Below are 26,880 nucleotides of genomic sequence, written 5' to 3'. Positions count from 1 at the left end.
ATTCGTGCGTGTTGAATGTATCACTGAATATTCATATCTGCATGTGCATGAATGCATGCATGCATGCATTATTGTGCCTCCATATGCCATGTCTCTTGGGCAGCTACAAAAAGTAAACCAATGCACTTATGCATGCAATCTGTGTACAATACCGATGTTTACATTATAAAGTCTACACGCGTGCATATTATGCAATGTGGTGTGTTCGTGGTGTGTTTGGTGCGTGCAACGTACATTTAATGTTTTAGACAAATAAACTCAAGGCTAATGAAAATACGGCTCTTATTTAAGAGTAGTCAAGTTTCCTGTAATTAAAAGCGAATGCACGTTTTTTTTTTCCTGATTTCCTCCGAGCGTCGGGCTGTTGGTATTGGGAACAGAGGGTGGTGATTTTAAGATTTCTGTGGTTTTTAGTTCCGAGTTACAAAGGCGGAGGGAGGGATTGGGGGGGGGCTCAGAGAAAAGGTTCTGCGCGTTTCCAGACAAATGTCTGCTGTTTGAATCAATTACCGGGTCTGTGCGTTTAAAGCCGTCGTGTTCGTCTTCACCAGGCCAGCTTCGTCTGCCGCCACTGCAGCCCCGCTGATGTTGAGTCCTTTTTTGCTGGAGCTAAACAAATTAGGCCAGTGCATAAGCATGTAAAAATATATATATACGTAGATGCGAGATTTATATCAAATAAGTATTACGTGTGTTGTATGTGCCAGGCGTTTGTATGTGTGCGTGGCATGTGTGTGTAAAAATTTCAACCGCTACGCCACGGCTCCTCACAAATATAAACAAAGGCAAAGATCCCTGCAAAGACTGAACAGATTTGCTGAGGAAAGTGCTGTTAGGGAGCACCTACTAAGGCTGGCATAGCGCACAAGTGGGGTAGTGTGGCCAGCATCGCGTTCGGTGTTCATGTTTACACATGGCAGCAGGTGCTCATCACTCACCACTGATGTTAGTGGTGGCCAGGAATCGAACCAAAATCACACACACAGCGGTGGGAACGTCATCACGGCACGTGTGCCAGGCTCATGTGAAATAACGAAATGCTCGCTGGCAATGGGACACGGGGTAGAGCCAGGTATTGTGGCTTTTTGAGATGGGCTTTTAATCCCTCACGAAGTACTTTGCACAATACAAAGACATCCCCTGTATAGCCAGAACAGACTGTCGGAGAAAGTGCTCTTAGCGAGCGCCTATTGAGACAGGTATGGCACTCGAAGGGGTGGGTGGCCCATGGACCGGTTCAGATAATCGTCACCGGTGTTGGCCGTGAGCGGGAATTGAACTCGGGTCGCCGGGTTCGTAGCGCAGCGTGCTAACCACTCTGCCACCGCCCCCCAAAATTGCACAATATATACACATACGCGGCGATATGTATACTCACAAAACATACACAAAGATCCCCCATATAGCCTTAACAGACTGTTGGGGCAAGTGCTGTTAGCGAGCCCCTATAAAAGCTGGCATGGCACACAAGGGGGTGGGTGGCCAGCACTACGCCCGGCCGCCTTTGTCTCCTTAGTGGCGATATTTACACATCGCACCAGGTACTAATTTGAGGCTGAGTTAACCTCGGGGAAGCCTAGGACCGGCTCAGATAATCGTCACCGGTTTTGGCCGTGAGCGGAAATCGAACACGGGTCACCAGGTTCGTCGGGCAGCGCGCTAACCACTACCGCTTCCCCAAAAAATTGCACAATATACATACATACGCAGGGGTATGTATACCCACACACACACACACCCGTTCATGTTTGTATATCTCCATGAAACTGAGAAGCACTGCTGGATATTTTCTTTGGAGAGAGAGAGAGCTCCTGACCATTCCCGACCCCTGTGCAGCTCGTCTGGGCGACGACCAACAGAGTTGGTTGTGCCATCAACACCTGCTACAACATGAACGTGTGGGGCCAGATCTGGGAGAAGGCAGTCTACCTGGTCTGCAATTACTCGCCCAAGTGCGTGGCCTCTCGCTCCCACATCGCACGCACAACACGTCCAGGGCGACATGGGGACAATTGTTGCACCGGAAGTTTGTTCGGCATAACCAAAGTGATACTTCTTAATTCGGTAATGAATTCGGAGAGGCAGACTTGACAAGGACAGGAGTGACTTAAATAAGTTTCTTTCTTGACCTAGAAAAAAACAACCTTACTGAATACTCACTTCAGAGGGTTTGTGCAGCATTTGGATGTTTGGCATCTCTGGAGAAACCGTAATACCCCGAAATAAACCTACGCACGTGAGGAAATAACACTCAAAGCTCCATACGGGTAGATTCAAGAATCAATCTCCTGGCTACCTCCGTACAAAGATGTTTATGACCTACGTGCAGTACTTCTATGCACGTGCCACTAAGAAGTGTTGTGCACGATGTCCCTTACTCTTTGGGTTACACTGCCCATGGTTGTTTTTCTCTCTTCAAATGTCAACGTTCTTAAAGCGGAATATTTTTGTTGTTGTCGTTAATGTTATCCTTTTCCTAATTTTGCTTCGGCAGCGCGTGCAAAATAACACCGCCGCCTTGCTCAGCGTTGGTGAAAGCCTGCGTCTTCTTTAAACAATAAGCATCGGCTTGAAAATCCCGCGCGCGTGCGTGCGCGTCGTTTCTTCGCAGGGGAAACTGGATCGGGCTCTCTCCGTACAAGTCCGGCCGAGCCTGCTCCGAGTGCCCCCCCAGCTACGGCGGCAGCTGCCGGAACAACCTCTGCTACAGAGGCAAGTTTCCAAATTGGCACGGTTGGCTTACGTACACACATATACATACGTAAAGTCCTTCCCTCCTCATCCTTGGCCCCAGCAGCGGGCCGCCCCCTGACCCGGCCCCAGCATAGACTCGGGATAATTATGTTTATAAAGCGCCTTAACATCAAATATTTCAAAGCATTGTACAAGACGCAGCAGAAACTCGACGCGACAATTGTGAATACTACTGAGACATACTGTGTGGCAGGTACAGTGTGTCTTATCATATCTTAAATCTATTATCTATTAACCCTTTCGTATTCCGATGACGTGCGTGTATGCCATCAGTTTTTCTTGCGGTTCCGGAATCGTACATGTACGTCATCGGAATGGAACCGGAAGAAAATGTTTAATAACTTTAACGGTACCGAGGCTCCCACGTGGCAATGCGTAGAGTAGTGCGGCGGTCATGTCGCTACGGTTCTCTGCGCTGAGTACAATGTCTTTAAAAACAATGGCACTATGCCTCTCTAAATACAATTTAGGCGAAGCACTTGTGTGTCCTGAGATTCAGCGGTGAACCAGACCCACCCTGAAACTTTCAGATGTCTCAGAATGGGAAAGGGTTAAGTGATGATATTCATGATAGCCAAACAGGGCTGCTGAAAGGTTTTTGGAGGTCCGGGGCAAAATACCAGATGAGACCTGCTCTGAGGCCTTCCCCAGCCCTTTCTGAGTTTAGGCCCTCTCAGATTTGAGGCCTGAAGCAAACTGCCCCACCTGCCCCCACCCTCCTACTCCCCACCCCCGCCCGTCCTATAGTCAACGTTGCTTTGGTGCGAGTGAGCCAAGGCGGGCCAGCCGAGTGGAGATCACCGCTCAGAAGCTACCCCACAGTAAAAGCTTGGGCCCCTTTAGCCACAAGGCTCAATTGACAAGTGCGACTGTTTGTGCTGGATTTAAGCGATGTCTACATTGGACACAAGTGCGCAAAAAACACTGTGCACCTCCCGTCACTTTTTTTCTCACATTCACATAAGTAATAAAGTCAGACCTCGGCGAGGTCTCTATGTGTTTTTGTTTTACCTTACCGCGTTGAGTCAGGCAAAATGGTCGCGGCTGTACAGTTAATAAATTGTGAAATAATTTTGCAAGTGTCAAAACATTGACGGCCGAAACGATTATAGATGTTGGCAAATGTTGGTGGGAGAGTTCGGCTTACCTAATGGTTTTTGGGCTGTCAGATACAGCGAATAAGCTGTGCCACAAAAAACAAGATTTATATTACAGCAAATAAAAAGTAAAAATAATAACTTGTGATTATATTTACTCCATGCCGTCACAAATGCGCAGGTCACAGAGGAGTGACTATCTCCCACACTATCACTACCGCACACACTTCACAGAGCTGTCGATAATTAATCAGTGCAATGGATGTACTCAGTTCCTTTATGCATAATGCAGACTCAGGTGAAGGCACACTGACGGGCGTTCTCTCCAGCAAAAGTAACCCAAATTGTTAAAACAGATCAACTGAACATTATTTAAACAAATAATCAAAAACAACACAACAAGACGATGACAAAACATTCCAAGTATCAACATTATGAGACCTCCTTTGCCAGAAACAAGATATAGGAATAGGTTTTACCCTTTTAACTGGCACAAAAAAACATGATGCCTTGAATAAAGGTGTCAGTTTTTGTGCCAGTTAAAAGGGTAAAACCTATTCCTATTCCAAGTATCGTTCGCTCAAGCGATGGCCCGTCATTCGTTAAAACTAATGTGCAACTTTAAATTTAGGGAAAAACTAGTTTTTGTCAAGTAAAAACGATTGCCCTTGAGCTTCAAACCAAATGAGACATTTTGCCGAGAGACCAATTTACAGTGTCAGCAGCAAGGCAGCCTCCACCAATATTTGGTGACAGCTATCCCAGCTCAGTCAGTTTGAAATAACAGCGATGTGGCCGCTTATCCGCCGACTACTTTTGGAAAACTGCCCATTCGTCAACGCGTGAGCGCGCCGGAAAGTCCGTGCCCCGCTTGGCGATAACCCGCGACGGCGAGCAACAGCGAGCGCATGCTCACGGTGCCCGCCCGCCCGCCCGCCCGCTCGCCCGCTCACCGCTCTGTGCCGGCCGCGCGCTCGCGTTTCTGTTCACAGACGGCAGCTACTCCCCGGAGGAACCCGAGGAGGAGGAGACGAACCGCGTGGACTACGTGCAGAGGCCCGAGCGACGGCGGCGGCCACGCCCCCGGCCCACGCGCCCGCCCAGCCGCGGCCGCATGGTCACGAGCCACGACAAGATGTGTGAGTCGCCCAGGGCCCCACGCCAGGGGCAATGTCCCGGCACATGGCCGCCTCAATGTCCACAACGACCCGGAGTGCATAGCGGGTTGATTGGACGTCAGGCCTCTGGGGCGCCGTGGTGGCTAGGAGATGTTAACTACCTCGCCTGGTATGCAGGAGCTCGTGGGTTCGAATCCGACCCTGATGCCTGCTGTATACTTGGACTTTGCGTGACTCTCTCCCCATGTTTTGATTTAATGCTTTCGTGACTGCAGGGATTCATATTATTGGTTCTTTCGGTAAAGTTACGTAGAAGGGAAACAATAAAATATATCTCTCCCCATGGTCGTGTGGATTTTCATCCGTGTCCTCCGGTTTTTCCCTCCACATTTAGAAACGTGCGTTTAGAGTATTTGGCTGCTATAAATTTCCACATGATAAGCCACTTCGTTGGGCTATCATTTGTGGCCAGGTCGTTTCTGAAAAAGAGCTACATAGCTCAGTGAGCATTACCTAGTAAAATAAAAAATAGTTTATAGTTTTAGTTTATAGTTTGATCGTTAGCTGAGCACATGTAACAGCATCATTGGACCATATTATAATATTGCCTGGTGTAATGACATTATATATGATACCAGCGTTGGTAAATAGCTTTGATTGTAACCGTGAGTTAATATCACAGTCAGGGGTCAACAAGACCAATCATCCTTCTGGGACTGATCATGTGAGGAGCATTTTGTGGGAAGTCGCAAATGTGGCCCCACGATGGGAATCTGTAATTTCCACTGCTGCTCAGGGACCAGCCCTGGAAATCATCTTTGCTCAGTGTGGCCTTTAAGCAGCAGACACATTGGCTTTGTCTTTTCCTGAAGATGCTTAACACATCGGTGGCAATAAACAGTTTCACGTTGCGACTGATTGAAAGCTAACGCCGATGTTGAGCTGGAACGGGTGGAGGGGTAAAGGTGAAGCTGCTCATTAACACCGCACGACCCCCCGTGTCTCGTGCAGCCCAGCTCGTGAGCTGCGACACCAAGTTCCGCGACAAGTGCAAGGGCAGCACGTGCAACCGGTGAGTGCCACCGATGGCAGGGCGAGCGTCGCGTACGCGCAGAGCTCCTCGCGGCCCCTTCTGCTTCGTGGGGTCACTCTGACTCACACGTTTGACCGTGCGTCACAACCAAAGGCCAAAGTGCTTCGTCACCGTCGCACACTGCAAGACACCGGGTGGGCTTTACCTGGTAAAATAAAATAGTTTAGTGTTACGTGTATATATTTTTTTTGTGATTTGCAGAACTTTCAAATGACTCGTACTCCTATCGTGTTTTTGTATTGTTTATTGTTGTAACATAACTGACTCGCCCCTACTGGACATCTGTGGGAAAAAAACGGTATAGCTCATCAGATTCCTCCAGTATAAATACTCTTTTTCATTCTGATTCAACCGCATCAGAACATCAACAGGCCAATGCGCACATCTCTTTCATATTTTTTTTAATTAAAGACAAGCCACAATGCTGCGACTGTGGCCATGCAATCCAAACCAGTGGACCACATGGTAAGCCACTGAAGTCTGCGCTCCTTCAACGGAGGAGTGAAACTCCAACAACTCCCTCCTAAAGCCCTCTCTCGTAGTGAGCAATTCTTGACATTGGCATTCAGCTCCTGAACATATTGCCATATACAAGCGAGACGTAAATACATGAATTTAACAGTTAATAATACATCAACTGCCAATAATGCACCTCATTTAGCACGGTTGGCTACGTACAGTGCGAAAAAACTTCAACATACATACACATATACAGGAGGAGCCGCGTCAGATGTTCAAGGCTTTTCCCCAGCACGTCTCGACTGCGGAGTTGTAGTCCACACAAGCGTTTTCGCAGCCTTCTTGACACAAGCTCTTTTAATCGAAGAATTTGAAAGTCAACTACGTTGAAAAGTATTCTCATGAATAAGGATGGATTCGAAAGGATATTTAAAAGCACGTTAAAAAAGGCCATAATCAGCTCACATATAAAGGCACTTTGGAACACTGATGTGAAAGATCCTGGTACACCAAGATGTGGATGATACAGATGGAAATAGTCATTCGTGTGAATTTCCCCCACCCACCCCCCTCCCCTCGTGTTTATCGAATGGGCACCGAGTGACCTTGAAAGGCGTTCACCAGAAACTGTGGTGGATTTTTGCCTTTCTGTTGCCAGGTACGAATGCCCTCCAAGCTGCCTGCAAGGCAGCGGCAAGGTGTTTGGGACCCTGTTTTACGAGGTGGTAAGTAGTGCGCCTGGTGCACGTTTCCAGCCGTTGGCAGCGAAAGTCAACGTTGCCTCCAGCTGAGCTGCCCCAATGCCCTCAGTGCTTTTTTTTTGTTTTAACAAGAGGCAAGTGCATTACGTGGTATGAGTGTTTATATAATTTGTAGTTCGATTTGTTAGCCGTGGCTGACAGCGTTGTCAAGCAGGGGCCTAATTAAAACGAAAAATCCACATGGCTCAGGCTCAGAACCGTCAAAAAATAACACAACAAAGCATTTGAGATTGTAGTTTTGCATAAGACACTGATGAACGTTAGGATTACCGCTCAAGACAGAAAAGTTTGGTTGAGAAGCACGAAGCATATGAGTGTCTGTACATTTAAGTGTATTTGTTTAACCAGATGATAACTCAAGAGACCAGGATATTGTAATTTTCGAGAGTGACCTATGTGTATATATATGTTGAACTTCTTTCACACCGTATGTAGCCAACCGTGCTAATTAGAGGTACATGAATCAGAAGTGCATTGTTACACAGTGCTGTGTAACAATGCATATTTATCAAACAATAGTACGTGAGCTAGGCCACGTAATGATCTGGTCAGAAACTAAACACACCTATCAGTTCTAAACAATTGAGTTTTCAATATAGATTTAAATTGCATAGCTCCAGTGGCTCATCGGAAGAGTGTTCCAAACGGCCGCAGAAGTGCACCTGAAAGCACGCGATGCAGTGACCATCTTTATTAAGGTTTTAGTCTGCTAGTAGAGGGCACTGATTGCTGTGCCTAATCCAAGTAGAGGATTTTGCCAGTAATTTTAGAATTTGGCAAATTTAGACCCTGCCACTGGCACACAATGGCCTAGTCTTGCGAATTCCGTCAGGGGATCTGTAACATCAACCGCGTAGCAGATGGCGCCACAAAATGGCTCCCGGCCAGACATGTACAGTACAGTACTTATACAGTATGTATAGGATGATAGACACAGAAAACCACCATCTCCAGAGGCGAAGAAGAACTGTCATGTGAATGAAGTTAAAGATGCCGATTGAAGAGATGCTTTTAGTAATTCTATGCCGTCTATTTTAGGATTAGTTTCCTCCAAAACAATGTCAGGCTTTTGGAATCCATTACGTTTTCATCATTGATGTCTCTTCATGCCTTGGTTATACCCTATATATACATAATTTAGGCAATGATGAAAGGTGGCGATCCTCCAACACAGACACCAGCCTAGCGGGGAGGCTGCTCCATTTATTGCTTGGCCCCAGACTCTTTAACACGTGGCGAGCACAAAGGAAAGTTCGCAAAGTTGGAAGTGAGGCGACTGCTGTCGATGGCATTTGGACGGGCTGAGATGACGACACAGTTTTCCTATAACGTTTGTAGATGAAATCATGTGTTTGGCAGCACCACGATCCCACTATTTATATCTCGGGCACAGTTTTCCTTTCATTGCTACAACCGCCGCCCTCCGTAATGCATTAATAGAAGTCCGCTGCAGAAATGGACTCTCGGGCTGACCAGGAAAACACTGTTGAGCAATTGATTTCATTCACAGTGGGATAGTATTAAATTCTGGACTATGATAATATCGTGCTTGTTTACCCGACGATCTGGCTGGGTGATGCTGTGGTTAGAGGCCTCGTCTCACAGTCGGAGGGTTGTAATTCAAATCCCGGTCGAAAGTTGACTCAGCCCATTATGTCCCCTCAAGGGTCAACTAAATGAGTACCACTTAACATCTCGCAATGGCGAGATGTTAATTTCCTCGCCTGGTATGCAAGAGGTCGTGAAGTTATATCTGGACTCTGACACCTGTGTATTTGGAGTTTGCATGTTCTCCCGTGCTCGCATGGATTTTTCTATGGGTCCTCTGGTTTTTCCCTCCACACTTAGAATCAACATGTGTTTAGAGTATTTGGCTGTGATCAATTTCCACGTGATAAGCCACTTTGTTGAGCTCATCACGTGGCCAGGTCGCTTCTGAAAAATAACGATATAGCTCAGTAGGCTCTACCTGGTAAAATAAAAATAGCTTAAGTGCCAGCTTATTTATTTATTTGAGTGATTTTCTTACCTATCCTATACTTTGCACTGCTATACGCTTTTTTATGGTAGTGTTGTTGTTTTAACTTTCTGACCCGCCCCTACTGGACATCTGTGAAAAAGAGCTTCATAGCTCATTGGATTCCTCCAGAATAAACAAAGATTCTGATGCCGATTCTGTTTGCAATGCCGACACCTCAGTGAGCGATTTTCTTTGTGCTTGAAATGGCCCTCGCAGAGCTCAAGCATCTGTCGAGCGGCACTGCACTATGGAATCCTGGACGATGAGGGCGGCTGGGTGGACATCACACGCCAGGGCCGCAAGCCCTTCTTCATCAAGTCCCAGCGCAACGGCGTGCAGGCGCTCAGGTGGGGGTGAGGGTGAGCGTGAGGGTGAGCATGAGGGTGAGCGTGAGGGTGAGTTTGAGTGTTGGGCCTGCGGAGGGTATGTGGCCAGATGTCTCAAAAGGAACTCATGTTGGCAGTGTCATAGCATCGATTAGCATGGTTGGATACGTATGGTGCAAAAGAAGTTCAACATAAACACATCATGTTAACAACCTCTGAGAACTTGGGTTCGAATCCACGTCTCAGCCGCATGAGTTTAAATCGGCTTAATAAATATTATCAGCACAGATACGTGCACATCCAGGATTGGACTATTCTTCTTTGACCGATAGACTGATCTCACAAGTCGCGGCGATGTGAGATTACTACGTACAGAGTTTGTCTCAGCCGGATGATCAACGACTGCATTGCAAAACATCACGGTTACTCATTCATTTGACTTTTGACTTAATTCGGCATGGCCCATCTCTGAAAGCTAAAGTCTACCGATGTACCAGAAGACTGACACGTGGCACGCACTCATTGCAATCGTGAAGGAGCGCTGTCTTGTGAGAGAGACCCACTTGAAGTGGCTTCAGAAATGGTTCTGCGGCGTCATCTTCCAGGAATTTCCCTCAGGCCCCTACTGTTTGTGGGTCATTCTAGCAGCAGCACTTCTTTACCTCCCTGCTTCAATGTCAAGAATGCTATTATTCTTGCTAAATTTTCAATGCATATAATGAACAAAGAATAAGTATAATGCAATCTGGTCTTCTATTTTATGTGTAAATGCAACCGCATGATACATTACAATGTTGATAACTTGTATTTTTGTATTAGTGACAGCTCAGTTTATTTTAGCAGAGGGACCTGAGACCGGATTCACAAAGTGGGTATTGCAAAAGCAAAACGTGACTTTAAAATGTGTTTTTTTTTCTCTTTCCAGCAAACACAAGGCTTCGAACGCATTCTCCTTTTCCGCAGTCTCCGGTAAGACCGTAGCTCGGCTGATCGTACATCAATCCAATGTGAGCAGATGTGACGTGGTAGCAAAATGACCCCTAACAAGGTCAAATAGGTCGGCATATGTGCATGTTTCATATCAAGGGTGATGGAAAGGTGTGTGGCCTGACAAAGAAAGCGAAGAATCTGTTATTTTTTCTGTGCCCAAGCACAATGCACTTGATTCACAGCTGTTGCAAGGATTTAATCCCCGTCCAGAATAACTATTTGTCTTGCCCTTCATACCACTCTTTCAAAGCACACATTGCATCGCTGTCAATGGGATACATGTTTCCCTGCACGTGATTCTCTAACTGTGGAGGCGTTGCCGCAGTCTTTAGGAGCCAGCTCTGGCGAATACGGGGTTTTCACCAGATTACTCTGGTTTTCTCATAATTTTCTGGTTTTCTCCATATCCTTTTGCATATTTAATGAGTCTACAGTTGTCAGTCGGTACAGCAACAAGAATATTTCAAACACTTGTAAAAAATGACGGAGTTAATCAACTGCGACTAAAGTTGTTAATCTTTAAAATTAATGAAATTCCAGCTGAACATTCACCCTTTATCGTAGCACCACTCCGTCTATCTGAAGCCACGGACTTTTCCATCGCCCTTCGTATCATATTTTATTTGCCAATCACATGACTTCCAGGACAATATAGCAACCATCATACTGCTCATTGTATTTTATTGGTTGTCGTTCATTATATATACCGTGATGTTTTACAGAGGCGATAGGTCAGCAGTTCACAGCTGTTGCGTGGTTGTTCTTATCACTCTCGTGTTGCGTGCAGTAAAATCCGTAGATTGTTCGGCCACCGTGGCTCAACTCTGCCCTTACAAGAAATCCTCCCCACACTGCCCACGGTAAGCCTTCCCTATTCCCATCGCCACATCAACAGCCATGTTCTATCCACTGCATGATGAAGGCCTCCCCACACTGTTGCCATCCCTCATGAGCCCTTGATGCCACCGTCCATCTTGCTCCTGCATTTCCCTCCTTTGGCTGCCTGCCATCCTGTCATCAGTCTCGTCCATCAGTCGCGAATGATACCAGCTACGTGCTCTGCCCAAACCGGCGTTTTCTAACGGTCGCCATCATGTTTCTGATGTGTTTCCCCTCTGTTCCAATTGTTAGTCTTCCTATCTCTCATTGTAATTCCCATCATGCATTTTCTGTTCTTTGCAGCTTCTGTTATGTTTTTGTCAGTGTAAATGTGTAGTGAGTCACTCAGAGACACTACTCGTAGGAGGCACTATATTTATTATAGCATGCACAGGTACAAGGAATAACTACACTATGGTCAGGACAACTAACAGGCTGCCTGACCAACAACGCCGAGGAGGTGAAGATGGTGACGAAGACTCCAGCAGCACGACGGTTCCACTCCAACAACAGCCCCGAACCCTCGCTTGGGGTTCCCCTTTTATTCATCCAGTGTGGCCTGGCTCCGCCTTCGGCCATGCCTCCCTTGTAGAACCCACTAGGCCTCCCTTATAGAACCCACTAGAAGGTTCCCGGGCTTTACCACACGTACTCACTCTGTCCCCCTTGCCTCACGTCCCTCTCTCCGGCTCATCACATCCTGCTGGCAGACAGGGCTACTACACCTGTCAATCCGCTTCTGTGCCAGCAACCAGTGCTATGCGCCACAATGAAACATTCGATGTCACTACATGACCCCCCCCCCCCGTGAAAAAAACCAGACGTCCTGGCTGACCTCCATACCTCACATAGCGGGACAACGAACACAACAATAGCAACTGTCATCCCACTCGTGAGTCTAAATAACAAGAACAGTAAATAACCAGAACACTAAAAAAAAATCGCGAACACACGGCAATAAACCCGGCCCCCAGGAATATAACAACCCCCAACGACCGTCAGCGTGCCGCAGCGCACGAGCACAGGAAGGGCCTCAGTTCGACCAACAGCCACAGCCTGGCTCGCTTCTGCAACTATCCGCCAGACAGCGTTGGAATAAATAGGACAATGGGAAAGGGCGGGTTATTTGAACCGAACAATTTTGGAATGGGTTCTCATCGCCGGGCCCCCAGGCAGGACAAGAATGGATTTCCTAGGGACCCGAGGGATGACTTGTAATTGGCCAAACGTGCGCGGCCCCTCCCGAGAAGAAGAAGATGCGGGTGGTGGTCCTTCCGTTCTCCCTGGCCTGCCTGTGGACGGCACCCCTGGTGGTTCCATGGGTGTCAGGCGCTGGGATCCTGTGGGCGGAAGAATAGAATCCCGCTGAGGCGCAACCTCCGTGACTGTATGCCCGGGCTCGTCAGACACATCAGACACCCGGCCTTCAGGTAGTAGGGATGAAACGACCTTGCAAGGTGGGAAATAGGGTTTCAGCCATGGCGGGTGCACACACCAACGTCTGCGACCGACATGGATTCAAATGCACTGTGGCCTCCTGACCTCAATCACCTCAACCGGGCCCTGCCATGGCTTATGCAATTTAGCGGACGTGCCCAGAGGCACCTGGGGGCAATGCAGCCATGTCTTGTCCCCAGGTTTCCATGGGTTTCTGGATCCCCGAAGCCCCACAAGCCATTCATTGGTGGGTTGCCGTTTGTCCAAATTTCCCCGAGAAGCCTCCCGTGCTTCCGTCAGTCGCTTGAGGGTAAGGTGCATGGGCATGGGCACAGCGACCTTCTTTTTGCCCGGCTCCATATTCAACTGAGCCTCCATGGGGGGGTCACCTTCCCTCCCGTACATGAGGAAAAAGGGGGAGAACCCGTTTAAGGCATGAGGGGCCATTCTGTATGCAGCGAGAACACCCGGAACGTGCAAATCCCAATCGAACTGCGCCTCGTTGACCTGTTGACACAGCATGGATGTGAGAGTCCTGTGCAAGTGCTCTACCATCCCGTCCATCTGGCGATGGTAGGGCGACGTCCGGGTCTTTTTAGTACCCAGTGAGTCGCACACCTCCTTTAATAATCTAGAAGTAAAATTCTGACCCTCGTCCGTAAGCAGACGTTCCGGGGCCCCCTTATCCAAAACATACCCATGTAGGAATGCGTCCGTGATGGACGCAGCCGACTGATCTGGCAAAGGCCATGCCACCGGCAACCGGGACAGGCACTTCACCCCAACGAGCAAAAATTTGTTTCCCCTCGGAGTGGTGGGAAATGGTCCGCGGATGTCGAGAGCAATGAGCTCGTTAACACGGGGCACCTCCATGGACTGCAGTGGTAGCCGGGCCTGTCTCGGCGGGGGCTTCCAGCAAGTGCACTCAACACAACCCTTAAGCATATTATGGACATCCTCCGACATCCCGGGCCAAAAGAAGTCACGCTTTAGGGTTGATAAGGTTTTCTGTACCCCAAGGTGCATCAACCGCACATGGACAGCCCGTGTGACTCTACCCCGCGGAGCAGTCGGCACGACAATGCAGTAACGCTGCACCTCTTCGTCCGACCTCATCAGCAGCCCATCACAGAGGACCACGAGGGACATTGCCGCTGTCCAGGGTCAGCATGGCATCCCTTGGAGATGTGGCCCCGCAGGCCGCTCTTAAAACAAGTTACGGGGGCCCTCCACAGTGGAGGGGAGGTCCCGCTCCGTCGTTCCCGCTCCCGTCGCCGTCCCGCGTCAACTCTCCCGCGCAGACTCCAGGCGAGCGAAGCGCAGGCTTGAGGAGGCTCCTGAGCGGTTCATCCTCTTTTCCCGAGAGTCCTGCGCAGGCGGCCACCTCGGCTAGCCGTCGCAGGTTACAATGGGCCGGGATGTATCAGGCTTTCTTGAATGAAGTCAGGTCGTCTTCCTCCGTGGCAGGCAAAAAAAACCTTCATCTCCTGGGCCAGCGACAACAGCCTCTCCAGCACCAGAGAGTCCAGCCCCGCCTGCTCCATCTTTGGGTATGCGGCTTGGGCCAGCGACAGCAGCGCGCTGCGAAACGCGAGGGGCGTTTTGGTCTCCCTCTGTCTTCGCATCCCGAACTTTTGGCGCACATTGGATGGCGGATCGAAAATCTCCGCCATTTGGGCATACGCTTGCGACAGCTTCGCCCTGTCCGCTGGGGGAATGGCATAGAACGCCGCCAAGGTGTCGTCGTCCACCTCAAGATGCGCAACCAGCGCCACCGCCGCGGACAGTAAGTCCGCGAGGCGTGCGTTGCGTGCACGCCGTCCTTCTCCGGTCGGCGGCAGCACGGAGTCGTCGTCCCTCTCACGCTGCTCCGCCGGGATCGCCTCTTCGGGACCAGTCTCCGGGGTCCCGGATTCCGGGGCTGTCTGGGGGATCACTTCGCCCGAGGACACAACAGTAGGAGCCTTCTTCCTCGCCGACTTTGACATCATTTAACATTTTTTTTTTAATCTTTAACACTTCTAACACCAAATGCAGTAGGTCACTCAGATACACTAATAGTAGGAGGCACTATATTTATTATAGCCTACACAGGTACAAGGAATAACTACACTATGGTCAGGACAACTAACAGGCTGCCTGACCAACAACGCCGAGGAGGTGAAGATGGTGACGAAGACTCCAGCAGCACGACGGTTCCACTCCAACAACAGCCCCGAACCCTCGCTTGGGGTTCCCCTTTTATTCATCCAGTGTGGCTTAGCTCCGCCTTCGGCCACGCCCCCCTTCTAGAACCCACTAGAAGGTTCCCGGGCTTTACCACACGTACCCCCTCCGTCCCCCTTGCCTCACGTCCCTCTCTCCGGCTCATCACATTCTGCTGGCAGACAGGGCTACTACAACTGCCGATCCCCTTCTGTGCCAGCAACCAGCGCTACGCGCCACGGTGACACATTCCATGTCACTTCAAATGTATCAAATCCATGGTCTCAACCTGACATCTGAGAAAAATAATTGTATAGCTCATTGGATTCCTCCAGTATAAATACATATTCTAATTCTGGTTCTCAAGTAATGTGCACTGATTGGAAGATTTCCTCTATAGGCATGTTCAGGGTGTTGCTAATTCGTTATCGAAATAAAGTTTTGCGAAAACACTCCGAACTCAATGTATAACGACACTTATGGCTGCTGCTCGTGTCTTCTGGCCAGGTCACTCTGGGCAAAGAGCTGTGGGGCTCATCGAGTCTCACTCAGGAACACACTTCTGTTTCTGATTCTTCCAATTCTCTTGCTCGCCTCTTTAATTCACTGTTTAATCCTGGTTCGCCTTAAACATATATATAGCCATCGTTGCATGTAAACAAAAACACTTCGTTTGTCAGTGACAGCACATACCTGAGTAATTTTTTGTTGTGCCATCAAGAGAGCTCATTTGGACAGGAACCACGAATGTATGGTATTCATGGTGAACTATGTACGATTTATATCACCTTTGACCTAGGTCAAGAAAACCACAGACATGTTTTAACAATGCTAATTTCAGTGCATAGTGCGCATTTCTGTATTTTGCCCAATGTACGAAGTGGCTGGGCGCTGGAGGACCAAATCCATTTAGCCCTCAGGCCTCTCATGCTGTGCAGTTTATTTAATGATTGTGGCTCAGAAAAACAATCACCACATTCAAGTACAAGGACAAAAATATCCATCTATAGCCTCAACAGACTGTTGGGGCAAGTGCTGTTAGCGAGCGCCTATGATGTTGGCCTGCACGGCACGCGAGAGGGTGACCGTGCGTGACCCCTTCTGCCTGGCAGGATGTACTGCCGGCCCGGCTGCGTGAACGCGGATAGCGACGTCTACGGCTCCAAGGTCTACGCTGACGTGAGTCGCGCGCGGACACTCTGGGCACTCGACGCCAGCCTTAGGGGGTGTCAACTGCCGTGGGCCAACGAATAAAAACACCGGAGTTCACATTCTGAGGGAAGTTCGCATGGACGGGGTTCCGTAGACTCTGAAGACGGATTTTAATGTGGGTTTCGGCCACCTGTGATTAAACTTAATTCTTGAGTTGTGGCTTATGGTCTCAACCATCTAGCTCAGTTGTCCACGCTCCATGAAAAGTTAAATGTTTTATTTCTCTGTTCATTTAATCAGCCGCCGGAGTTGCGGCGTGGTTAGAGTGATCAGCTCACAGTGGGAGGTTTGCGAGTTCAGCTCCTGGTGAGGAGTCAAACCAATAACCTCTCCCAGTTATATAAAACGAGTACCACTGTGCACTCAGGGGCACACTTGCCTCGAGGGTGATAATAACACTATGTAACACGATTTTTGTTCCTGGGTAGTAAGTGTTACTTTCTAATTGTTTATGCCTCAAAAGTACAGAACATGGCTATTATTATTCCCCACAAACTTTGCTTTTGTGACCAGGACTTTACGTGAAGGAATGACACAAATGCACACCACGTTTTCTCATTGAAAACAGGAACATTTCAAAATATCACTTGTCCTGGTCACAAAAGCAAAGTTTGTGGTGAATGATAATAGCCGTTTTCTGTACTTTTGATACAGAAGCAATAATGGATTTCGACCACTGGCTATGGGCCTCGAATGAAGATTATCACTGGCCCGGAACTTATTTGAGAAAAGAGGAAAACGTTGACTCGACTGTTGACTTAGCTCAACAAACACGTTTACGGGAGGACTCTCAAACTTGGCGAAATGTGGCTGCTGGAGGAGGAGCGTTGTGTGCCCCGTGCAGCCTGGCTTAATGAGGCCCCTTGCGATTTCTCCGCTTTTCCGTGGCTCGCCGAAAGAAAGCACGCTTCTGCGGCGTACCGCCATCGCAAGGCCGCCCTGTCCAAGCCAGCGGCGATGCCTCCCCCCTCATTACAGTAATTAGCGTAACTCGAGCACCAAGGGAGGCTGCGGCGATACTCAGAAGAAGGCCTGTGGGTCATGCAGCTCGGATGAAAATACAAACGCACGGAAGTGATTCTGAGGGCTATCGGCACGGACGGTCCTGTTTCTCAGCTGGAATGAGGAGCCTGTTTTGTGCTGTGTGGGGGTTTGAGCCCTTATTTCCCGAGTCCAAGAGCCTTATCGCGCGAGTATTTGTTTACGTTCAATTAAGGGATTGTTCAAATGGGGTGAGTTTTTTAATACACCGCTGCCTTTGTTGGGAAACATCTCTCCACGAGTCTGCCTGGGGTAGAGTTACGCGTAATGCTGAAGGCCGGGCGAGGGCAAAAGCCTTGAATGACTGTGCAGCAGCAGCAGCAAGCCTTTTGGTATAAGCCTCAGCTCTCTGTTGTGCCACTTTCACCACTGCATGAAGGCCATGTGATTGCTCGGTTTGCCTTGTTGTGGCCAGGTATGGCTTTAACCGGGGAGGAAAAATGAGGTGATCTGGTGGCTTAGCAGTATAAGAATAGGGGTATAACGATGCCTAAAACTAATCGATTAAAACCGAGTATAACACCTATGTCACACATAGAATCGTGCGTACGAACTTCATGGCCGGATTTGGATTCCCGGGCACAGCTAATTCAACGAGTGATTATTAGAACCAGTTCTGGCCCCACCCGCTTGCCTTTACCCATCCAGTTACCAGCGTAGTGAAATATGGTCAAATAACCCATTGGCTGCCACAGCGTGGGATTTGATGCATGCTGTTAAATATATTGCATGCAACGTAATATTGGTCACATCACCTCTGTAGCCACTACAAATATATTTTTTTTTATTTGATCTCCTTTCCCCGCACCTCCGATTAGCACGGTTGGCTATGTACTGCGCTAAAGAAGTTCAACGTACATACATATAACTCAAATTGTCACAATTCATAGAATCATGAAAGGGGATTTTTTTCAGACCCAGCTACTAACCATATCAGAGTAACAAGCTGGCACGGCTGCGATGTTGTGCTCAATTTCTGGTTTGAGGAACCCGTGATTAATCCGAGCTCTTGAGTGAGTGTTGCAACACGAATAAAAATATATACATCTTCACAGAATTCAAGCATTTGCCGAGCGGCCATCCACGCCGGGGTCATCACCAACGCGCAGGGCGGCTACGTGGACGTGATGCCCGTCGATAAGAAGAATCACTACGGCAGCACCCACCAGAACGGCATCCTCTCCAAGAGGTATGTGGGGTGGGCACGTGGGCGGGTGACACCGGTGGTGTGGACATTTTAGTTCAGACCACGATAAAATCCAGAAAGCAATTTCTCATCGAATGTGTTTTTTTCGGATCGCTGATGGACTGGAGCAGGCAAGTAACTGGTAGCCGCAGCCGTAACGAAGAGATGTTCTGGATGTGGTAGACTGGGTGCAAAAATATTTTCCAATGTCACCAACCAGGACAGACCCCAGGTGAAATTAAGCCCCGGTCAAATCACCCCAATTTGCTCGATTTCGGGGGATCTCAGAAGTTAAGCATTGTGGTATGTACATACGTTGAACTTCATTGGCACCCGTACGTAGCTAACCGTGCTAATCAGAGGTTCTGGGGAAAGGTCAATCAAACATAAAAGCAGTTATAAAGAAATGCATTTTTAATTTTGGTTGAGCTTGGATGGGTGATAGCCTAGGCTTGCCAAGTGTTGTAAAACAAGGGGCTGCAAGGTGGCCAGGAGATGGCAGTGTGGAGGTTTTCCGCTCATATGACCGTTGGGAAAAATACTCGAGACTCGGTTAGGCTTTCCGGGGTAAATAAGGGCACTATTGTATTCTTACTAACATGAATATGGTAAAGTTATGCTGTGCTTAGATCGCCGGACTCACAAGCAGAAAATCTAATTCAAGTTGGCATTCGACTCTGTACATCGTACCCCTGGGGGTCAATAAAATTATTACCACTTTTGGGAAATTCAGCAGTGGCTGAGACACCTCTCTGCGAAAGGAATGTGGAATTTCCACCACTGGTTCAGCAAAGCCGAGGGCGTTGAGCTGTGCCCAAACCTCATTGGAGCAGGAATGCACGTTGATCTTTTGACTTTTTGACTTTGTTTATGAATATGAAATCCAAAACGGTGCTACATTTAAAAAAAATTAAGGAGTGGAGTTCCTCAGCGCTTCATACGGCTTAATTGCAGGAAAGCCTTGTCGGCTTTATACATGTTAGTGAAATGTGGCAATTGTGTGCAACGTTCAAGGAAAAGTTGATGAATGTACTTTATTAGTAAAGTTAAACAGAAGACCTACCATGCTTTACAGGCATTACAGTAATCCATTCATTTGACCATTTAAAAAGTAGCTTAACTTGAAACTCGTTTGTATTAAAGAGCAGTTTTGTTTTCAGGGAGTGGCAAATGCGGCAGTGACATTTCAAACTAGAGTCCAATATCACACAGAAGAGTGTGAATGTTAAACAGTGGCTAGCATAGCCCAGTGGCTAGCATGCTCTGTTTACAAGCAAGCCAGTTTGAATTGAGTCTACTAAGGCTTTATTCCCACAGCCGGTTGTTATTTTCAATTCGGAATTAACGTACCATGTCGTTTCACTTGCTCTAAAGCAGATGCTCAGGAAAGTAGGACACTTGCCCACACAGCCAGTCGGAACGTACCAAGTTCATCTCTCTCAGTGCAGCACTTCAAATCGAACAAAAATTAGTTTCACGTTATAAATGTCACTTGATGGCAGTGTAAATGTCACTATATGGGAAGTCAGCAGTGGTTTTCCTATGAAGGCACTCATCCCCGCTATGGGGACATGGAATTTCCACCAATGGTTTCGGACTGTAAATCGAGACGGGCACCACTCTACACCTGTTTGCGTGGGAAACAATGTTTTACTCTTTGGCTACATAACTGCGCTCCTCCAAGGTTGTTTTTGAAAAGGGAAATGAATCTCACTGCCTGGCACCTCGATGCACAAAAGGTGGAAGTGTGAACGGGGCAGCCCTCGGGTTGCCACGGCACTGCAGGCAGACGAGGCTCCACTAGAGGCAGCTCGAGGCCTACTCCGCCACGCGGGCCCTACACCTTGAAATAGGTGGGAGTACCCACACTTTACCCCACCACACGCGACCTGCCGATCGACTAACTGCTGCGTGCCCATGTGCACCAATGAGTTGGACAGAGGTGGCAGCGGATTTAACATTCTCTTGCACCGTCCTTTCAAATGCCACTCTAGCGGAGCCGGCGACCTCTGTCTTGGAAGTTCGGCACGGTGACCAGTGCACCATGGCAGAATCCCCAATGCACAAACAATGGTCAATAATCAACAGACAGTGACTTGGAGTCTCAGCCAAGCAATGCCTTGATTGGGCACATTAGACTGTGCAGACACCACCCAGCCTCCCCCACCGCGCGCGTAGTGTTTACACCAAGTTGCCCTGTGCTGCATATGTCCTCGATTGTCGTGCTGGAGTCCTGCAACGGGGCGCTAGGTGAAGCACGCACCCTCTGTGCGGTAAACTGACGTATGCAGCCCACAAAGTTTATCTACACCAGGGGTCGGGAACCTATGGCTCGCGAGCCAGATGTGGCTCTTTTGATGATTGCATATGGCTCGCAGATAAAACAAAATATTCTCACTTGTTTTAATCCATCCATCGATTTTTCACTGCGCATGTCCTGTTCAGGGCTGCAGGAGCAATTGTCCATTATTTTAATTGGATGATACTGGCCTACGTTTGCCGTTGCTGGGTAAAACAGGTAAACGCCCCCTTTTGAATCAGTCTGAGACTGTGTCTGCTCGGTCATTAGCTCAAAGCTAACCCTTCGACGAAGAAGATGGCGAAAAGAAAAAAAGACGACGAGTATCGTACATTTCAGGACGAATGGACCGAAGAATTCGCCTTTGTGGAGAGAGCGGGTTCTGCGGTGTGTCTAATTTGCAATGACAAAATTACATCGTTGAAACGGTCGAATGTAAAGCGGCACTTCGACACGCGCCTTTGCATCAAAATACCCTGCGGGAGACAGCAGAAAGAAAGCGTGCCAAGAGCTTCTGAGCAGGGTGCAAGCTAGCCAGCAGCAACTCCGCGTATGGACCCGGCAAGGTGACTATAATTCGGCTAGCTTTGCTGGTTCTTTAGCAATAGTGAGGAACGGAAAACCATTCACAGATGGCGAGTATGCTAAAACGTTCATGCTGGATGTAGCCAATGAACTTTTTGATGATCTTCCGAACAAAGACAAGATAATCAAACGGATACAAGACATGCCTCTGTCGGCAAGAACTGTTCATGATCGTACCATCGTGATGGCAAACAAAGTGGAGGAAACGCAAGTGAAGGACATAAATGCAGCGCCGTTCTTTTCTCTGGCTTTGGATGAGTCAACAGACGTGAGCCATTTGTCGCAGTTCAGCGTGATTGCAAGATATGCTGTTGGTGACACACTGCGCGAAGAAAGTCTTGCTGTTCTGCCATTAAAAGGGTCCACAAGAGGTGAGGATTTATTCAAGTCTTTCATGGAGTTTGCTCAAGAAAAAAGTCTACCTATGGATAAACTTCTCTCAGTGTGTACTGATGGTGCTCCGTGTATGGTGGGGAAAAACAAAGGATTTGTGGCGCTTCTCCGTGAACATGAAAATAGACCCATCCTAAGTTTCCATTGCATTATACACCAGGAGGCACTTTGTGCTCAGATGTGTGACAGGCAGTTTGGCGAAGTGATGTCGCTGGTCATTCGTGTGATCAACTTTATTGTTGCCCGAGCCTTAAATGATCGCCAGTTTAAAACACTGCTGGATGAAGTTGTAAATAACTATCCTGGTCTGCTTTTGCACAGCAATGTGCGTTGGTTGTCAAGAGGGAAGGTGCTTAGCCGTTTTGCGGCTTGCCTGAACGAAATCCGGACTTTCCTTGAAATGAAAGGCGTCGGGCATCCTGAGCTAGCCGACACCGAGTGGCTCCTCAAGTTTTACTATCTCGTAGATCTGACTGAACATCTGAACCAGCTCAACGTGAAAATGCAAGGCATTGGAAATACAGTGTTATCCCTTCAACAAGCTGTATTTGCTTTTGAAAACAAGCTGGAGCTTTTCATCACGGATCTTGAAACAGGTCGTTTACTACATTTTGAAAAACTGAGCCAATTTAAAGATGCATGCACAGCAAGTGAGCCCATTCAAAACCTTGATCTCCACCAGCTAGCTGGCTGCACATCCAGTCTCCTACAGTCCTTCAAAGCATGCTTTGGAGAATTTCGTGAGCACACTCGTCTTTTTAAGTCCATCACCCATCCAAACGAGTGTTCACTGAACACAGCCGACCTGAATTACATCCCTGGTGTCTCCGTCAGAGATTTTGAAGCAGAAGTGGCTGACCTGAAGGCCTCAGACATGTGGGTGAATAAGTTCAAGTCACTGAATGAAGATTTGGAAAGAATCACACGACAGAAAGCGGAGTTGGCGAGCAAGCACATGTGGACAGAAATGAAAAAACTCCAACCCGAAGACCAGCTGATTCTCAAAACTTGGAACGCGCTTCCTGTCACATACCACACACTGCAGCGTGTGAGTATTGCTGTATTGACCATGTTTGGATCTACGTATGCATGTGAGCAGTCATTCTCACATCTTAAAAACATCAAGTCCAACCTACGATCACGTTTAACGGATGAAAGCCTCAACGCTTGCATGAAGCTTAACCTCATCAAGTACCAACCCGACTACAAAGACATCAGCAAATCCATGCAGCACCAGAAGTCGCATTAATGGTGAGTGTTATAACAACATTATTTAAAAGAATAAATTCAGAGGCTTATTATACTGACATTTAGTTGAATTCACTTTTAAAATATATTATATGGCTCTCACTGAAATAAATTTCCAAATTTTTTGCTTTCATGGCTCTCTTAGTCAAAAAGGTTCCCGACCCCTGATCTACACCATCCTCTGAAGAGCACAGCAAGATCAATATTCAGAACCAAAAGCTCTTAAACGTGGCCCAAACACCAGAGATGTGTTTACTCTGTCACAGCAGGAGGGGTTGATGAAGGAAAGCCCCCGGTCTAGGGGTCCAGGCTGGGCGGGGCGTGACTCTCTTGCAATGCGATATCTGTGTGGAAATATTCAGAAATCGTGGTTAGCCATCACGAGGGCTCGAAGGCTGAATGCGTGTGTGATGCCAAACGAAGACAGCGCCATATATTTTTTTTTTAATGACCATAGGGCGGCACTCATCTCTACTCATGGCCCTCAGCTAGTGGTGGAAACTCCACATTTCAATGGCAAAGGCTGTTCCCCACATAGGTCGATTTATCAGTTTAACACGTAGGCTTTCGCGACCAATATTATTCATAATAAAGGTTTTTGGGTTAGACCGCGTTATTTATAAATGTGTCGTAACCCTCCACCACCCGACACGGCCAATCAGCAAAAAGTGTCACGTTGACAAAAGACAATTAGTTCACTACTTTAGCCCACCGGTGTGTTGAAGAGTGAATCCACAACATTTACAGTTTGAGTACGACGTTTCGCTGGTAATTACATCCAGCATCATCGGGCAATTCGCCAGAATTATGAGGTCGATTTATATGGACTTTCCACAATGTGATACTCACCAGGAGTGATGATGGGTGGAGCTGTGGCGCAGTGGTTAGCCCTTTGTACGATGAGCCCAGCAACCTAAGTTTGATTCCCGGGCATGGGTTAACATCAGTGGCGAGTGATATCCGAACCGGTCTTGTTCCCTCTGAGCCCCTCCTTCACCAACCTGCACTGATCAGGGTGGTGAAGTATGGTCAAACAACCCCCATGGTCGACATGGGAGGGCGAGCAATGATAGGCTGAGTTGGCCACCTTCTGGAATTGAACTTGCAATCTTAAGATTGCAAGTTAGAGACTCAAGCCACTGCACCAATCAGTTGGATATGAACATGAATAGACAAGCATAAAATAAGTAGTTTTGCCAAAAACATCTAAAAACGAATAAAATAAATTAATCAATAAGTTTGTAAAAAATGAAAGAGTATGTAGATTGATTATTGAGTACATTAACAAGTTAATAACTAACCCAGAAAGTGAATCTACAACAAGTTTATGACAATAGTTTACGATTGCAACGTGGATGCATGTTTATTAAACACCATAAATCAATTTTCCTGCACAGCCTGAAATTGTCTCGAAAATAAGTGTCAAATTGTTTGCACTTTATAATGTGTTGGGTTTGAGGGATTATTATTAAGATTTTGTACTACCAAGCCACGCAACCATAACTCATTGCCGACCTAAAGAGCGATCGTTCCCTGGGGAAGGGAGATAAACTCTGTACATGACATCGACTCGTTTCCACGTGTCCTTCCATTTCAGGACACGGAACCCTGCGGGAGGCAAGGCATTCCGTCTATTTGTGGTCGGATGAGAGCTCAGCGGGAGGTGCAATTCCAAATCATCGGCTGGCCTCCAGACCGCTGAGGGTACGACGAAGAGAGCGCCTAAAGTATCATGTGACCCGGGGCCTCCACGTCAAGCCAGAGAGCGGGCCCCTGTCACACACCTGCACAGCCATCCTGCCACACATTTACCCAGCCACACAACAATATAGCTACCCAGCCATACAGCTACCAAACTACCTAGCTACACAACAGCAATCATTCAGCCACACGGACACATAGCCACACAGATAACAAACCGTGTAGATACACAACCACCTCGTCACACACACACACAGCAATTTAGCCATAGATATATCAAACTGCATAGCTATACAACCACCTACCGACTCATTTAAACCAAACAGACACAACCGTACAGTCACCGAATCACATAGCTACACAAGCACCCAGTCATACAGCCACACGCACAACCACTCAACCACATGGCTACCAAGCCACATGGCTCTACAGTCAAGCACGCATTCACCTGTGGTCCAGCACACGAACAGCGTTGTTGACAAAATACCCTTAACATTCATGAACTCATTTAATAGAATGCTCTTCTCTTCCCACCACGAACCCTGTGGTCTTGCTGCAATATGGTTTACCGTCAAGCTACACAGGGACATCTGAGTGTCAAACTTCATTTGTTTGTATTTAAACGCTTTTAATTTTGCCATCGGGCTATCCGGCCATAATATTTAATCACGCTATTAAATTCCACGGTCGAATAGCCCTGGTGGTGACGTCTAGCTGCCGCGTATTTTTGAAGCCCTGCGTGTTGATTCTCATGCAAGGTTTGTGTTGACCGCTCCCGTACGAACCCCACGTTTGACCGGCCAGTTTTTTTTTTACCGACGCTCGTGGCCCGAACGGTTGGTAGCACCACGGTGGTAAGCGCAGTTCCTTTCTGTGCACGGTAATCGGTGTGGCACACCCCTTGCCCGACATTTCCCGTCTATTGTCCGAGGCCCCCGTCGGTGTTCGGATTCAACCACGATGGCCGCAGCGCGTGTGTCGCCTGTGCCGCTTTGCGCTACACGAGGCTCTGCTGTCCCCCCCCCGCGACCCCGCACTTCCGCGCATCACGGACTGGGTCCAAATGTTATGGATGGCCAGAGTTGGAAGAGCCTGGATCGGAGCGAGCCTGTTGCGTGCAGCATTCTAAAGCAGCTTTTTTTTTATGTAAACATTAGGTTTTAAATGTTCCCAAAGCAACATCTGCTTGTAAAACAGCCTGCAGAATATACACGTGTTGTCCTTTTTTTGATGCCATGGCTTGCCTTGCCTTGTTCAAAGGTATTTTTTTTAAGACACCCTGTAAAATGATAATACATTATCATGGTCCGAGTACCTTTTTAGAAACATTTTGTAAAATTATATTTAAAGTGCCCACGTTGGATTGACTGTACAGTGGTTGTGTTTTAAATTACGTTGTTGGTAGCATGAGCTTAACAAGCGACGTGTTTTATACTTTGTATTTTATACTTTATGCACGCGAGTGAATCATATTTATGCTGGAACAGAATGTACATGACTATATCACTTACAGCTGTGCTGGGTTAAGCTCTTTAATGCAATATTCCTGCTATTGTGATGAATGCTCAAGACGTATTTGACTTGGCTTTCGCTTAGTTTTTAGCGTAGAACTTTTGTCGAGTGTACAGTTACATCGTCAGACAACATTTCTCCACCCGAATGTTTTTTGTTTGTTTCTGTTGTAAGTTTGTAATATATAAACCGTGGACCTCCACGACATTTGATTTACTGGTAAGCATCTGTCTCAAGTAAACCATTGGATTTAACAAACCGTGCATGTATATTAATGATATTTTTGAAAAATAAAGGAATGCAAATTTTAAAATTGAAAAAGAAATGGAAAGTGTTTTGTGGTTGTATCACTGATCCCATCAATGGCAACGTTAGGGTGCTAAAGATCACGTCAGTGATGGGGTTATTTGCAAGCAATAAGCAACTCTTATAACAACTCTGGCTGCCGCCTGATGATGCTGGTTGTAATTACTTGCGAAACGTCACGGTACTGGAATTGTCATGTTTTTTTACGTGACAAACCTTACTGATTGGTTGTGTCAGGTGGTGGCGGGTTTAATGACA

At 47.6% G+C, this 26,880-nt stretch overlaps 1 protein-coding gene across 1 annotated transcript in view; it reads left to right on the top strand.

The window, feature by feature from the left end:
- LOC116944114 (cysteine-rich secretory protein LCCL domain-containing 1-like) overlaps positions 1 to 26,641 on the top strand; it is a 51,976-nt gene extending 25,335 nt beyond the window's left edge. The window contains exons 5-15 of the mRNA XM_032957542.2: positions 1,837 to 1,952; positions 2,612 to 2,712; positions 4,844 to 4,990; positions 5,981 to 6,041; positions 7,180 to 7,246; positions 9,519 to 9,649; positions 10,554 to 10,597; positions 11,406 to 11,478; positions 16,252 to 16,318; positions 18,448 to 18,581; positions 24,701 to 26,641. Coding sequence (XP_032813433.2) covers positions 1,837 to 1,952; positions 2,612 to 2,712; positions 4,844 to 4,990; positions 5,981 to 6,041; positions 7,180 to 7,246; positions 9,519 to 9,649; positions 10,554 to 10,597; positions 11,406 to 11,478; positions 16,252 to 16,318; positions 18,448 to 18,581; positions 24,701 to 24,752 — 993 coding nt within the window. The 3' untranslated portion in view covers positions 24,753 to 26,641. The remainder of the gene's footprint in view (positions 1 to 1,836; positions 1,953 to 2,611; positions 2,713 to 4,843; positions 4,991 to 5,980; positions 6,042 to 7,179; positions 7,247 to 9,518; positions 9,650 to 10,553; positions 10,598 to 11,405; positions 11,479 to 16,251; positions 16,319 to 18,447; positions 18,582 to 24,700) is intronic.
- The last annotated feature ends 239 nt before the right edge of the window (positions 26,642 to 26,880 follow it).

This window comes from Petromyzon marinus, chromosome 20 (assembly GCF_048934315.1).
Source record: "Petromyzon marinus isolate PM22_M1 ecotype Great Lakes invasive population chromosome 20, UKy_Petmar_22M1.pri1.0, whole genome shotgun sequence".
Lineage (NCBI taxonomy): Eukaryota > Metazoa > Chordata > Hyperoartia > Petromyzontiformes > Petromyzontidae > Petromyzon > Petromyzon marinus.
This window is presented reverse-complemented; position numbering and strand designations above follow the sequence as displayed.